Source organism: Camelina sativa, chromosome 10, assembly GCF_030686135.1.
Source record: "Camelina sativa cultivar CO46 ecotype springtype chromosome 10, ASM3068613v1".
Lineage (NCBI taxonomy): Eukaryota > Viridiplantae > Streptophyta > Magnoliopsida > Brassicales > Brassicaceae > Camelina > Camelina sativa.
This window is the reverse complement of record NC_141889.1, coordinates 894,358-909,937: the sequence shown is the minus strand read 5'-3', so window position 1 is coordinate 909,937 and position 15,580 is coordinate 894,358. Positions and strand designations below refer to the sequence as shown.

The window sequence follows — 15,580 nt, the reverse complement described above, 5'->3', positions numbered from 1 at the left end:
TTATTATCTTTTTCATCTCTCTCTTTTTTTTTTTTTGTAAAATACTTAATTATGTATGTAATCATGGTACTATTTTTTAATTAAAAAAAAAACTAAAATTGTAGTCCCCGTAAAAATGCCTAAGGAGAGAATTGTGAATACATTTAATTTTAATTGGAATATAACAATTCTTTTTTTATAAAAAAGAAAACATTTTTCAAAATATCTATAATTAATTATTGTTTGGCTTAGATTGTTTAATCAACACTCAAAACAAAAATGGAGACAAACAATTAAAAAAAAATGAGATTCATTCGTTATAATGTTTATGACCTGTTGAAATCAATATGGTGATGATCATCACAAACGTGGTGAACCTTACATGTCTTACTTGGGTCATTTTTATCGTCTTTTTGCTATCTTTCGTTTTTTTATTTTTCTTTTGTTTTACAAAATACTAAACGATTTGATCATATATAGAAAATTTTACATTTCTATTTTAAGATATAAGCAAATATACTAGTTTTCGTGAAAAAAAATGTTATAAGGAGGGAGAACAAATTTAAGACCATATCTTGCTCTCAGTCACTCATATAGTTATATTCCATTCCATGTATCAGAAGATTCTCTCAACATTGTCAAAATTTGTTTTCTTAAAAAAAGACAGTGTAGTGGGAGAAATAACCTGTGGGAAACATTTGGTTTTTGTACACACAAGTAAACAAAAAACCAACCACTCATCCCCGGCCCACTAATCTTCGTCTTGAGTTACCTCTGTTTCTCAGAATAACAAAGAACTAATCAGGCTGACAAATTTATTTTTTTATACCTTAAATAGCATGTAACGGGTACGTAGCGCAGATGAAAATGAAATGCTTGACTTTGCATGCTCACTATATATATTCCCTCAAGAAAATCACAAAAGCAAGACTAAAACAAAAACAAAAAAGAGAGAGAAAGACAAGAAAGTTAATAATATCGTTCAAGGAGCCCTAGGGCATGACTTTGCTCGTCTAGCTAGTAGCTTCTCCATGTGGACTGTGGAAATTATATATATATATATATATATATATATATCTTAACATGTGTTGTATACAATTTGAACAACAAAGGAAATGGTAAGTCGATCGTCGCCGAAATGATGCATATTTAATTTTTGGTCGGCTAATTTAATTTAGATTTGAATTTAACCAAATAAAAAGAAAGAAGAGGAGAAGAAGAAGAATATGTGATTTGAAGAGAGAAAACTAGCAAAGCAGAACAAACGATGAGTTTAACTCATTACACATTCCTCTTCTTCGCTACCTTACCCTTTTTTCTTTTTGGTACTACCTTGTCTTACACGGTGGTGAGGCTCGGAGACGGGGAAGATATTATAGTATGCCCTGGTGAGATATTTAAACTCGGTTTCTTCAAAGCCGCAACAAGTGTTCCGGATGTAGATGGTTGGTATCTCGGAATCTGGTACAAGAGATCCCCCGAGATAGTTGTATGGCTAGCAAACAGACAAAATCCTCTATACAATTCAACCGCAACCCTCGAATTCTTGTCCTCTTCCTCAACCCTTGTCCTGCGCTCGATCAATCTGGTGGGATTGTGTGGAAGTCACCGAAACTGAAAATCCAGATTAATAACCAACGCATTGTCCCAGAGCTTCTCGATAGCGGTAATTTCGTGTTCCGGCAACAACTCGCAGCTGGATTTCTGTGGCAGAGCTTCGATTTCCCGACGGATATTCTACTCCCGGGAATTAATGAAGTTAGGCTGGGACCGCAGAACGAACGTAAACACGAGTCTAACGTCCTGGAAGAATCAACGTCACATTCCAAGTTGAAATTCAGGAGCTCTCGCAAGGCTTGATAACATGGAAGAATGAAAAATATTGACCTAAGAAGTCGTATTTTGTTTGGATTTTAATAAATTCACTATAATTAATATATTTCAAAGCATTTTACAAAACATTTCTAATTAATTGTTTGGTAAATTGTTTAATCAAAATTCAAAACACAAATGCAGACAAACAATTAAAAAAATCGAAACTCATATGTTATTATAATGTTTATTACCTGTTGATATCAATATATATGGTGATGATCATCACAAAAGTTTTTTACTTTATTGGCCATTTTCCGTCTTTTTACTGTCCTTTTCGTTTTTTTTTCTTTTGTTTTATGGAATATTTATGTATGGGGTATTGTTTATAATTAAACAATTTACATTTCTATTTTAAGACATAAGCAAAAATAGGATCATTCGTAAAAAAAATGTCTCAAGGATAGAATATGCATGATACTAGAACCACATAGTGCTCTTAATCACTTCTTTGCTACTTTGTGGGGGACCTTCGTGGTTCGATTTGATGTTGAGAGTTTTGTCTCATTGGTTTGTTTTGAAACATGGACGTTTTGAAGGAAACACATCAGTGCACGGGTGGATTTACATGGGAATTGGGTAGGGTGCCCATGCTACTTATGTGTTGTCTGCGTCTAGTTGCATTATCAAAACTATAGAGCATCAATTGCTTATTATCAGGTTTGTGATGCCGTGTAAATTGTTGTGTGAGAGATATATTTACCATGCAATAATTAATGAAAAAGAAGCTAGAAACCGATATTATTCCAAGAGCATATCTGTGAAATGTCGTCAGACTACAACTTTTACCCAACATTTTCAAAATTACACCAATGTAACCAAACCAGCGATATTGCATCATCGATTCTTATTAAATAATCAATATAATTAAATTAAACCATAGATTTTGAAAGCATGCAATTTTAACTATAAAGACGCATCAAGAGCAGGGTTCAGTAAAAGCATTCGCGGCATTCACAGTATCTTTCTTTGGCAGTAACTTTACACTTTCCATATTTATAGCCATTTTGATCTTCACCCTGGCAAATTCGTAGGCACAGTTGATCCTTACATGTCCCACGCGGCGCCTTCATTCGTACAGGAACACACCGCGGATCTAGTTTACCCTCTATCTTTGGTATTCCTGAAATATTGACACCCTTTTGGTAAAATTAATAGTTCTTTTTTAGTCAGGTCTTAACTACTAAAATACTCCATGCTATTTGAACAGAACCACAAATGAATTGGGGTTGGATTGTTTAAGTCGATTGTGTTTGGCCGCACTTGCATTAAAACTTAAAAGTGATAGAAAAATAATAATAATAACAAAAAAAATAACAAACAAGTATTCATATTTTGAAAAATAAAACATCTTGTAGTAAGCTTCATATATAATATCTCATGATGCAAGTTACCTGTCGAAATTAACAACAAGATCATCACGACCATAGTGATGAAGAGGCTACCAAGTTTCACAGTCTTAGCCAACATTATATTTTGTCTATCTTTAAAAATAAAAAAAAATTGTCTTTCTTAATATCTCTTCTTTTTTTTTAGTAAACTTTTGATATAATGTTTTTATGTATGTAGCCATCGAACTGTTAATATATATATGAGTTTATCATTTTTATTTTTAGAAAAGAGACTAGAAAAGTAGTCCAAAAAAACGTACGTCCCATTGAATAGTGCCAACAAAAGAATACAAATCTGAAAAGTGATGACCACGTATATCCACCATTCTTTTGCTATTTTTAGTATGAAAACATATTAATTGTAAAAATATAATCTTCTTTTTTATTTTAAAAAAAAAAGATATAATCTTCTTCAATACTCTCTTTTATGATTTGTTTCTCAAAGGAAAAAACAAACTTTATTTTAATTGATTAAGTATAGATAATTATGTAATTGCTTTATTTTAAAATTTTCCATAAAACCGACTATGCCTGGAGTCTGGAGTAATTTACTTTCCATTTTAATTGATTAAGTATAGATAATTATGTAATTGCTTTATTTGAAAAATCTTACTTAAAACCAACTATGGCTGGAGCCTGGAGTACTTTACTTTCCATTTTTTTCTTCAGACTTTACGTCCCATTTAAAAGTAGAGGATGACCAACTTGATAATGTGTATAGCCGATAAAAAAAGGTTTGTAAGCATAATACATATTTGTTCCAGTTTTACATCCATCTGTTCTTAAATATATATTATAGTAATGATTAATGACTTAATGAGACTAATTAACATGTAAAATATAACTAAAATGTCTATAAAAGTTAAAAGCGATTTTGAGATTTAATTTGACATTATTGTGACCAATAACGAAAACATATCAATATTATATAGAGATGATTTGGTCTTCTAAAATTTGATTTGTTCGTCCTTTTTTCTATATGGAAGGATGGAGGCATGGAGCACAAGAATAGCATATATAAGTGTGGTAAAAATTAAAGGGTGAATTAAGGAACCTTGCATTAAGAATTAAAGTCTGAACGAACTAAAACATATGTTGTGTCTGAGATATTAAATTCACACGTAGAGATTTTATTTAAAATAATAAAAGAACATATGATATGTCTGAGATATTTAAATTGACATATGTTATGTTGAGATGTTAAATTCACACGTAGATATTTTATAAAAGTGTATCGGCCAAGTGACGAAAAGTCAACCTCAACCACGTACGGACCCATTCTTCTTCTGTCTGCTACTTAAAGTTATTTAACAGAGAGTTTTTCTTCTTCGTATGAGTTTAAATTAGCATGATCAACAAATATCCGAAAAAAAAATAGAAGCAAAGAAAAACAAATAAAAAAATTGCGACGATGATGAAGAGGAGGAGTGTACCTCACGGCAACGCATTCTTGTATTTCATACAACTTTTCTCGTTGATCCCTTCCATTGCAAGCTACGATTCTACATTGTCACAAGCTAGAGTACTACTACCTATGAGGATCACAGAGAAAGAGACCATAGTGTCCCCTGGAGATGGATTCGAGCTTGGTTTCTTCAAACCTGAAACGAGATTTCAAGAAAGAGATCGTTGGTATCTCGGAATATGGTATAAGAGATTTGCGAAGAGAGTCGTATGGGTTGCCAACAGAGACAACCCTCTCTCCAGTCCTATCGGAAGCCTCCAAGTCGCGAATAGTAATATTGTCCTCCTCGATCGATCTGGCGGGGTTGCGTGGACGACGAATCTGACAAGCAATCTGTCCGAAGACCAACCCTTGTACGCTGAGCTGTTCCACAACGGTAATTTCGTGCTAAGATACCCCTCGAACAATTATCCATATCCGTGGCAGAGCTTTGATTTCCCCCGAATGTCCAGAGCTAATTTACATAATCATCAACCGTCATTTGACACACACACACTAAATTCATTATTTTTTAATTGAATTTCTATGGATTGTGTCTTTTTCTTTTATGACTTTGTTGAAGATAAACAAATATATATATATATATACGGTAACAACTATTTTTGATAAAGTACATGCTTAATAGTTGTTACCGTATTCTATTGCTGTATTTTGTTTGTTTGTTCTTCTAATATATGCTCTGTTTTGATAAAGTACTTCAGATTATAACACTATACTAAATTAGTTTCTGCTTTGTTCGTTTAAATAATTACGTATCAGTCATCACACACAACATTAATTACTTTCTAATTGAATTTTTATGGATTGTGTCTACTTTTATGACTTTCTTGAAAATAAATATATATATTCTTGATGCTCTATTTTGATTCTTTCATCTAATGCTCTGTTTTGGGTTTCGAGTGATGACATAAAAAATAGTTATTATTCTCCAAAACTGTCATTCTTAATTAATTAGAAATATTGCAAAAATGTAAATTAATCATACAGTATAAAGTAAGATATATATATATATATGACACATAGTTAAATAATATGTGAAGAAAATGATTGGCCATAGAACCCAACAAACAGTAATGAGTAATCAACGTAGCAATTATTTTATCATTCATTCAATAATCAAATAGTATTATTACTTATTCAATAATTTTCGAAAACATATTTTAAATATTAGGTGGGAATACGCCTTCACAATGACTGCACGCACATATCTTTGTTGCGGTTTTTCTATAACATTTTCCGTACGCCAAATGTTCAGCTACACAAACTTTTGTGCAAACTGTGTCGCCATTTTTTGCACTGCATGTCGTAGGGTCTTGTCTCTTGGCTGGTCTTATTTTACAATATGGATGTTTTCTTAGGTCGGGCTTGAATCTAGTTGCTGAGTTAAGAATTCTTTTTGGGTTGGACTCGAAACTAGTTGCTGAATAAATTTCAAAAAGAATCACCATTTTAAAAAAAACCGTTAGTTAATTTTTGGTTTAGATTGTTTAATCAAAATTCAAAACCCAAGTGTAGACAAACAATTAAAATAAAATAAAAAAAGATCGAAATCCGAGATTAATATGTTAAAATGTTTATTACATTTTGAAATCAATACGATGATGATCATCACAAACATGATGAAACTAACATGTTTGACTTCTTTTACCATTTTGATCCAATAACCCGAATGAAACACAATAGTGGGAGCCTCCTTTGTTTATTTTTTTTATTCAAAGTGTGGGGTTTTGATATCATTTTGCCTGAGAGAAATGTCGTTGCTTGGAATGACACGATTAAATCTAGGTATTTGCAAAACAGAAAGAGCGAGAGAGAGGGGTTTATGGTATCATTTTGCAAGATGCATAGCGTTGGTTCTCATGTTTAAAAGTCGAAACCGAGAACATTGAAAACTAACATACATAACATCGAATTTAAGTTACTTGGAACCATCCTAAAATTCTAATCATCAAAAGCTTCTCTCTCAACACTCAGAAAAAAAAAACAGCAGAAAAAAAAACCCAAAAGAGGTACATTATTGTTGTTTCCATAAAAACGAGTGGGAAAACGAAAAAACCTGTGAGGAACAATTTCTAGAAGCCAAAAAAACTAGCGACTACTCTCACTCACAATCAGACCCAAGAACCTGCTTTTTTATTTCACTAACCTTGGTCTTGAGTTCGTCTCTGTTCCTCTGCAAATAAAGTGAATGTTTTTAACGAAAACACCATGAATTTTAAGTTTTACACTCAGTCGATTATCAAGCTTGCTTACCTTAAATAGCAGGTAACGGGTAGTGAACCAGAGTGTGTATCCTAGACCAACCACTTCCATTAGTTTAGGAAACTGTAACATTCAATATGAAAGGGTTAGTAGTACAAAAATATATTAAATACCATTTCCTCACGGGATAGAGAGTAGTACTAACCAGAGGGATTGATTCAAGTGAACTGACGATTGCAGAAGTTAAGTAGAGAGCAACGACTGCACCACTCCCATAAAGCAAGATTGAATATGTTTTGTCTGAGTCCACCAGCTAAATTGACAAATCACAACATCAGTCACTTGTAAGGTTTCAGATATTCATGTTGATGAATAAAAAACTTCTATAGGAACAAATGTTTTTTTAAGCATTTACATAATCATCACATTTGACACACACAGACACACACTAAAATCATCAAGCATAAAGAACTACCATAGATGAAATGAGAAAATGGGTTACTCTTATCTTAGCGAAGCGAGACAACAATACAATTCATATTACATTAAAATAACATTCCTGGTAAAGAAAGATACCTTAATGTCGTTGAAGAACTCTAGGGATTGAGTTTGGTGCTCGTCTTCAGCTTGAGCTTCACTAGTCGAGTTTATCTCTTCTACAGCTCCATCACCAAACTCATTGACTCCTCCTCCTTCTCCAGTTGATGTTTCTTCAAAGACTGTTTCTCCTGGAAAATCTCTACTACAACGCATCAACGTGCCTAGCCAGTGGAAACACAAGATAACATCAGCGCAAAACCAAATTTAACAAATCCAATTCAAAAACAAAAAAAAAAAAATCGAAATGATGATAATGTTAATTGCTTATCAAATTGGGGGGTTTTTGAATAATCCAATAACGCAATACAAGAAACAAGGAAGAGAGAGAGAGAGAGCCAATGAGTGAATCACACAACCAAAAAAAAAAAAAAAAAACAGGAACCTAGGAGGGTTTCACAGTTGTCGTACGGGTACGGGATTGGAGAAGGACAGAGGCAACGTTTCGCTAGAGGAAGAGAGATTCCATGAACAGCGAGATATCCATGGCGGTTGATGCTCGAAGTCGAAGGGAGACGAGTGATTATGGTAGATGACGAGCTGGTACAGACCTCCATCTTCGTACGGACGGACGAGAGAAACGTCAACTTCGGCTTCTCAAATCCGTCCTGTGATGTGTTTTTTCTAGGGTTTCTCTATTGGGCCATGATTTTTACATGGGTTGGGTCGGCCCAAATATATTTACATTTTTTAATAAAATACTTCACAAAAGGTTTTCGTTATAAAGAAGTAGTACTGTATAATTTGATTTAACTTTTCTTTTTTATCGTCAATTTCTTTTCTTTTGCGGACAAAAAAAATAACAACAAGATACAGATGAATCTTCTTCTTCTTATTCTTCTTAAGATCCAGTCCAGGGAGAGAGATAGTATAAATCCTACTTTAAAGCAATCCATAGAGCAGCCTTATAAGTAAAGCACTACTCTACTATTCTCACCAACAACTATTATAAGGACATCAAACTAATGCTAAAATTACCGGACTTGCAATTAGATAGATATTTGGCGCGTAAAAATGCTTCAGAGGTTGTTTTAGTTAACGGTCACTTAAAACCCCTACAAGTCTACAATTAATTTGGACCACCAAACTATATAATACAGCAGAGGGACCCCATCAATGACAATGTCCATGTCAAAACGATCTTGTTTTATAACCCCCATTTGCGAATCTGGTGTTAAGAAAGAAACATAGACGACATAAAGAGGGGACTGTAAAGCCATGGACCACCACCAAGACTATAGCCGACAGAACGTAAGTAAATTATATATAAATTACATGTAGACAAATTAAATGCTTGTAATGTAGTAACCATTTCATCATCATGGAAAGAAAAGCTGTTAGCTACTGATTGTTTTACAAGTATTTATTGTAGGAGGAGAGGAGACTCTTATTGTCCAAAGAAGAAGAGAGGATTCGGGATGAGCTTGAGACGGAAATCGAAAGAAATTTGGAAGGGGAATTCAAGGATGGGATCTATAACCTAGCACTTAAGCTGCGCCGACTGTATGAACAAAGACGGGAAAGAGAAGCGTCCCTCGATGTTTCAGTGAGGAAGAGCAAGCGAGTATTGGAGGTGAACATAAGTATAAAGATGGAAGGAGATACCAAGATAGAGATCACTGAGAGGAAAAAAGAAGAAGACAACGAAAAGACAAAGAAAACAGAGAATTTGGACAAGAGAAGGAAGTTTGCAGCAACTGGTGAAGATAAAACAGGAAAGGACAAGATGACGAATCGAACCAGGGCTCATGAACTCAGATGGAAATGGTAAAGAGATTGATTGGCCCTACCTATTTGCTGGTATTTATGTTTGTTTTTATTTTTGGAACTTTGTTTCTTCTGCAAATCCTATTTAATATACGACTGAAATAAGAGTTATGCTTTGCTATCCCATAGAGCAGTGCAATGGAGATAGGAAGAGTAACAACAAAATCATCTTTTTTTATTACATCCATAGACTAAAATCTAACAAAATTATCAAAACATAATAAACTTTATCTCCTAGAATCCAATTAGTTTTTTTTTATTAGCAATAAATATGATTAGGAGAAACATTTAGCAAAGGAATGATATTTGGTATATTAAGACATGGTAACTGATTGAGAATGAGAGAATCAAATAATTTAGTTTGCAACAAAAAAAAAAAAAAAAAAAAAAAAGGCTATTGTGATCAAGAATGCACCAGGGTATATCACACCGACTGTAAGGCACCGGCTTGCAATGTATCTTGTAGAGATGTAACAGCGCCTTCATAGTTCAAGAAACCCATGAACCAAAACTCATGGTCGTCGACCGAGATTACCTGGATGTACTTTTCTGCGGGATTGACTATGCTTGTCGACGGGTTAACCGATTTAAGCTGATGTAATGGGATCACTACCTGTTTAACAAGAAGAAGATATAAGTAACAATAATAATAAAGTGTAATCATAGTCTGCACAAGAAAGTAATCACAGAATCTAACGTTATTCAGCTTTAAGTTGCTGCTAGCCTATCATCTAGGAGGTCTCATTCTAGTCGCTCTTAATCTTGATGGATCATAATGAAGTAACGTGAATACCACATAGTTATGGAACACACACACAAAAAAAAAAAAAAAGACACTTTCATAACTAGAATATTCTGAAAATTACCTTATAATAGCTCCATTCAGTTTGGCCAGAATTTTTATAAGAGAGAGGGTTATCGCTACAGTAGGCAAGTTTAGCAGTAGAAATATAAAGAACACCCATGACTGGACCAGCTGAGGTAGACAAGTAGCATGCATATGAGTTTTGCAGCTGCTCCTCTGGAACTGTTTCAAAGGTTTGCCTGAAGATCTTCTCATACCCTCCTTCCGCCAGAACCTTTGTACTCTGTGCAATTCTTCCCATTGCAGCATCAGCAAAACTCGGAGCAGTTTTCACTGATTTATTATAGTGGACACCAAGAATTTAATAGTTAGACATACCAACCATACATAAACACATCATTAAATCACACAGAAGATACATAAACAAGAGAAACTAAAACTCATACTATAACAACTACAATGTAGCATGAAAATCATCCATATCTATCCAGCTTATAAAATGTCTCAGGGCTAACGAACAAACAATGCAAACCATATAGATAAAGAAAGGAAACTCACGGTGTTGCCACGTGTTTCCGGCAAGGCTCTCGGCCTTCATAGCTGCTTCTCCAACCTTCCTTCCCCATCTCCCAAGCACACCTTTCACAGATTCCATAGTTTCTGATCCAGTTTCCAAAAAACGGTTACACATCTCTCAAAGGCAAAGGGAACAGAACAAAATTTGAGATACAGATACCGTTTCTAAAACACCTTTCAACGAGGCATCCGAAGTTTCAGCGGGAGCACGAGCGACGTAAGGATTATTAGATCCGGCGGACGAGACGGCCTTCTGATCCGGTGCAGGAGATTCAGATACCAAATCTGGATTCCAATGAACCGATTTCCTCGATCCGGAAGCTGTTCGAGCCGGCGGGGCGGCTTGATCGGCTCCTTTCGTCTCGATTTTTTCAACATGTAGCGTCGTAGATTCATCAGATAAAGATATCACAGAACTCGCATCCTCGGCTCCTTTATCATCCACTGGCTTCAGATCAGCACTATGCGTTGGCTTCGGATTCTGATCATTCATTGGAACCTCCGATTTCACTGTCGTCTCTTTCGTCGGTTGCTCCATTCCCCTTCGATTTCCAAAGTTTTTTTTTTTTTTTTTTAATGATCTTTTTTATTTGGGATGTGCGTGGGGTAGACTTTTTTTTATTTATCAATTAATTATAGTATTTTCGCTATTAAGAACTTTAAAACAACAACAAAAAAAGGTTTTATTATTGGACTTATAAATAAATAAATAAATAAATGTCATTTATAGTGGTTGTGAATGTTTTTAGGAAGACTTGTAAAATTAAGATTCATTGGATGAATTTTGATTTTTAAAAACTTTAAAATAAGTTTCTTCTTAAAGAAAATAAACTTTTAAAAAAGAAATACTAGAAGTTATGGAGAGAACATGTGTCATGAACAAATAAATTTTCTTCTATTTAATTTTATAGTTTTTTCATAATAGTTTTTAAATATTATGCTATTTAATTTTATTTTGAAATTTTCAAGTATTTTCAACTAAATCTATTTTAGCATATTGTGGATAATATTTTATATATAAATATATTGCATTTGGAAGAAAAAAAAATCAAAGCTATAGGAATTTAAAATTCTTAATTTAAAAATTCTAAATACTACAATAAAATGAAGGGTTTGGTTAGTGGTAAATACTACAATATCTGTTTGGCAAATATGATATATGATAGTAAAACATTTAAAAAATAAGAAATTTTGTAGGCTTGTCACAAAAAAAAAAATGATGAATCCTTTTAATATATATTGAAAATAAATATAAATTCAAATGAAGCTAAATTTTGAATCATGCGGTTCATTCAAAACGTTACAATTCCTACATAGACAATATAGATTTGGACCTTGTATAACGGGTAAATCTAAAGCCCATACCATATTTAACGCACTGTGCATATAATTAGGATGAGTTATCTAGAATTCGGTTTGGTTTTGGGTAGAGTTATATAGGTTGGCTTTATAATTTCGGTTTAAATTCCGGTTTATGATGAAGATGGGATCCAACCAAACTTCCCCCAAATTTAAAAAAAAAAACTATTAATAGAAGTATCAAGTATGATTGTAAAATATTAGAAGAAATGGTATCTTATATAATATAAATGTCATAATCATTCACAGATAATATAGGTTGCTTGTTGTCTGCCTCGTCGTTAACCTTAGTGGGAACCAAGTATGGCGCGTGGTCTTGACTCTTGACGAAACAAAATAGTGTGTGATTTAAGATATCTCAAGTAATTTTTTATGATGTGTTAATTGCATTGCTACATAATAGACCGTGAAACAAGATTGTCCCTTATTCTAATTAACACGACATCTCTTAACCCAATTAGAACTATGTTTAATCTCATGTCAATCAACGTTGTGACATGTCTCGATGAAAATATTACAATTTATAATTCAATAGATCCGTACGTCAGATTTATATAAGCTTGATTTGTAGACTAATTGAAGAAAACTTCAAATTCAAGAGACTTGGTACTTGGTAGAGACTATTTATTCTGATATACTAATTCAAGAAATATCTATTAGCTATGTGTGCTTTGCATGATTTAAAGAGACCAAACTATCAAATAATTAAAACTAAATGCTTCTGAATTAGCTATGTATATATATTAAGAAGCCATTTAGCCTTAATGTCTCCAACACCAAGCAAAGACAAAGATCTTTCTCAGGTTTTCTATCTCTCTCGTCAAAACAACGAAAGAAATTGAAAACAGAGAGAGAGAGAGAGATATAAATGGCTCTTAAGACATTGCAAGCTCTGATCTTTCTTGGTGTATTTGTCACCTCATGTCTCGCTCAAGCTCCGGCTCCGGCTCCAGCACCCATCACGCTTCTCCCGCCGGTAGAGTCTCCTTCTCCGGTTATTACACCAACTGCGCAGCCACCGTCTCCAGTTGCTTCACCACCGGTTCCAGTCAACGAACCCACTCCGGTTCCAACAACTCCACCCACCGTCTCACCACCGACCATATCTCCCACAACACCCCCTATGGCTTCTCCCCCGAAACCAGACGGTATGGCTCCAGGCCCATCAGGTCCAACACCAGCTCCTGCTCCAGGACCAGACGCACCGGAAGCTGACTCAGCATTGACTAACAAAGCTTTCCTTGTGAGCACGGTCATTGCAGGAGCCTTGTACGCCGTCGTATTGGCTTAGAAACTGAGCTGCCTTGGGCACTACTCTATCTCTATCTCCCTCTCCTTTTGGTTTTTCTTATTATGATTTTGTTTGAGAGATCTCCTTGTCTGTGTTTTCATTAATTCATACATTTTCTCTTCGTATTATCTTCCTCTTTGTTGTTGTTTTCTTCCTTTGGAGTCTTCGTGAAATTTGTATTACTCTGATTGGGCCATGGGATTAAACTGAGGGGCAAAGCTTCTGATTGTAATTTTCTTCATTAACTTTTTATTTTTTAATAAAATATCTTGTTTAATTTAGTATTTCTATATATTAATTAAGAGAATTGACTTTAACACAAAAAAAAAAAACAAAAAAAAAAGAAATTTCATAAGGCTAAAAGGCATATAGAACTGTAATAATGATAGTGATACTATAGGCCTTCACGACCAGAAATAAAGCTCAAGTTTACGCTATCTATTGAAGCAGTGTTGCCCAAGAGAGTGAAGGTTATTTCATAACTAAATTTGCAGGGCCTTCATCCATCTTTCATTTGGCGTTATTGAAAAGGTTCAGTTAACGTTTTCCTTTTTTTAATTTTTGATAAAGACAGAAACATAACCATTCTTCATAATAATGCAAACAACATCCAGAGATAATGAAAATGAACATCTATGTTGTCGTTGTTTTCTTGTACTTTTGTGTGGCTAAATAGAGACTTTTTTCCTCGTTTTTTTTTTGTTTTTCTTGTCTTTTTAACATTTACAAGCCACTATGACCAAAATTTAAATTAAAAAAATTAACAAGAAGATCAAAGTCGTACACTCAACAAAAATCTTTGACTAGAAGAAACCAGCAGGTACACTAAACCGATCAACATTCGAAAATCTACCCGAAGAAAACCGAACAGCATCGCCGTAACCAATAACTAACCGATCGGTAAACCGAGCCGATTCGTATCTTTTTTCTCTCATCCCAAACCCAACAATCGATTTCTCAATCTGCCCATAATTAGTAGTATCTTCTAAATTACCAAGGATACCCTTGACCTCAAGAACCAAACCCCAGAACCCATCGATCCAACCTCTCTTCCAATTCCCACAACAGATTTTAGACAACCTCTCTTTACAACTCTCGAGCCGCTTCAAAGCACAGACAAGCTCGACCGTATCTCCGAAGCTCAAACTGTTGGACCGCTCTTTAAACTCGTTTAACCTCGTGTAAAGCTCGTTGATCGAAGACACGTAGTCTTCTCCGACCAAGTGAGTGATTTTGTCGGCTAGAGATTTGCCACCGGAGAAGGGTAGATCCGGGATTTTACATGATTCTTCTAGTAGACCAACGAGCGCATCCATCTCACGAAGCAAATCAGAGTTTGTGAGAGACGAAACCATTTCTTCGTATTCGTCTTTGTGAATTGTACTCGATGTCGAAGATATGAAAAATCCCATGATTCTTGAAGTTGATAAAAGATGCTCAAGATATAAAGCATACCTACAAACAAAAAAGTCCAAATTTTATGATAAAAATCGAATTTTTTATTTTTGTATAGATTGATTTTTATAACTTTACCATCGGACCCAAGAAGAAAGCTCCCACATCAAAGGAGATTTCTCATCTCTAAAACCGGAAAGTTTCAGATAATTACGGCCACCGGAAGCAGGAAAAACAGAGAGCTGATCCTGGAGGATGAAGCGCCCGTGTTTGACGATGTGATGGACGATGATCAAAGATTTGAGGGCTACGCAAGCATCTCCGGTAGTGTGAAGACGGTCCATGATGGATTCGACAGCGGAAGCAGCGGTGGCTCGTGAGCCAGTACCGGCGGAGAGTAGAACGGCGAGGTGACGATTTCCCGGCGGCGTTGAAGGGTCGTGAGTAGTGGCACGGAGGACAGAGAGATGGAAAGAGAGAGTTTTGCTTCTAGTGTTTGATGAGACGAAAGCAGCTTTGCTTTGGGATGCTTTGTCTTTGATTTTACCTATGAGATCTGCAAAACTTGTGATTCTTCCCATCGAATAAAAGCTTTGATGATGATGAATGATGAATGATGATGACCTCTTTTGTGTTCTTCTTTTTAATTTGATGATGGTGAGATAATATATAAATATAATGGTATACTATATGGTTTTGTGGGTCAAGAAAAGGAAACTATTTTTATTCTATGTAACCAACATGGGTCAAATAATCAATATAATGTTTATATATGGAGTGAACAGAGAATCACGCAAATTCAGTCGTCAATAAAATGGAATATTGTCGCTCGAATCTGATGATTTCCTCTTCGTATTCATTCACTCAGGTACCAGCGGTTA

General features: G+C 34.7%; 5 protein-coding genes across 7 annotated transcripts; 2 read left to right on the top strand and 3 right to left on the bottom strand.

The window, feature by feature from the left end:
- Window positions 1-6,510: 6,510 nt before the first annotated feature.
- Window positions 6,511-8,132, bottom strand: LOC104716311 (CURVATURE THYLAKOID 1D-like protein). 2 transcript variants are annotated; one of them, XM_087468146.1, is made up of 5 exons: window positions 7,918-8,132; window positions 7,486-7,670; window positions 7,115-7,222; window positions 6,961-7,032; window positions 6,511-6,880 (listed from the first exon to the last, which is right to left on the bottom strand). In XM_087468146.1, exons 2-5 carry the CDS (start codon window positions 7,660-7,662, stop codon window positions 6,809-6,811), a joined length of 429 nt encoding a protein of 142 aa, XP_087324272.1. In that variant the 5' UTR covers window positions 7,663-7,670; window positions 7,918-8,132; the 3' UTR covers window positions 6,511-6,808. The 2 variants fall into 2 exon arrangements, with proteins under 2 accessions (XP_087324272.1, XP_019086406.2); XM_019230861.2 differs by having other exon boundaries at window positions 7,892-8,116.
- A 495-nt stretch (window positions 8,133-8,627) lies between these two features.
- LOC104716310 (uncharacterized) lies at window positions 8,628-9,394 on the top strand. The gene is made up of 2 exons (XM_010433696.2): window positions 8,628-8,757; window positions 8,879-9,394. The coding sequence occupies exons 1-2, from the start codon at window positions 8,725-8,727 to the stop codon at window positions 9,275-9,277; spliced, it is 432 nt and encodes a 143-aa protein (XP_010431998.1). The 5' UTR covers window positions 8,628-8,724; the 3' UTR covers window positions 9,278-9,394.
- A 111-nt stretch (window positions 9,395-9,505) lies between these two features.
- Window positions 9,506-11,323, bottom strand: LOC104716309 (GLABRA2 expression modulator). Of its 2 annotated transcripts, none has more exons than XM_087468143.1 (4): window positions 10,829-11,323; window positions 10,637-10,738; window positions 10,140-10,411; window positions 9,506-9,886 (listed from the first exon to the last, which is right to left on the bottom strand). In XM_087468143.1, exons 1-4 carry the CDS (start codon window positions 11,190-11,192, stop codon window positions 9,698-9,700), a joined length of 927 nt encoding a protein of 308 aa, XP_087324269.1. In that variant the 5' UTR covers window positions 11,193-11,323; the 3' UTR covers window positions 9,506-9,697. The 2 variants fall into 2 exon arrangements, with proteins under 2 accessions (XP_087324269.1, XP_087324270.1); XM_087468144.1 differs by having other exon boundaries at window positions 10,815-11,262.
- Window positions 11,324-12,740: 1,417 nt separating this feature from the next.
- Window positions 12,741-13,588, top strand: LOC104716306 (classical arabinogalactan protein 3-like). The gene has a single exon (XM_010433692.2). The coding sequence runs from the start codon at window positions 12,882-12,884 to the stop codon at window positions 13,302-13,304; it is 423 nt and encodes a 140-aa protein (XP_010431994.1). The 5' UTR covers window positions 12,741-12,881; the 3' UTR covers window positions 13,305-13,588.
- A 452-nt stretch (window positions 13,589-14,040) lies between these two features.
- Window positions 14,041-15,557, bottom strand: LOC104716307 (putative clathrin assembly protein At4g40080). Its single transcript, XM_010433693.3, has 2 exons — window positions 14,838-15,557; window positions 14,041-14,759 (listed from the first exon to the last, which is right to left on the bottom strand). The coding sequence occupies exons 1-2, from the start codon at window positions 15,278-15,280 to the stop codon at window positions 14,108-14,110; spliced, it is 1,095 nt and encodes a 364-aa protein (XP_010431995.1). The 5' UTR covers window positions 15,281-15,557; the 3' UTR covers window positions 14,041-14,107.
- Window positions 15,558-15,580: the final 23 nt, after the last annotated feature.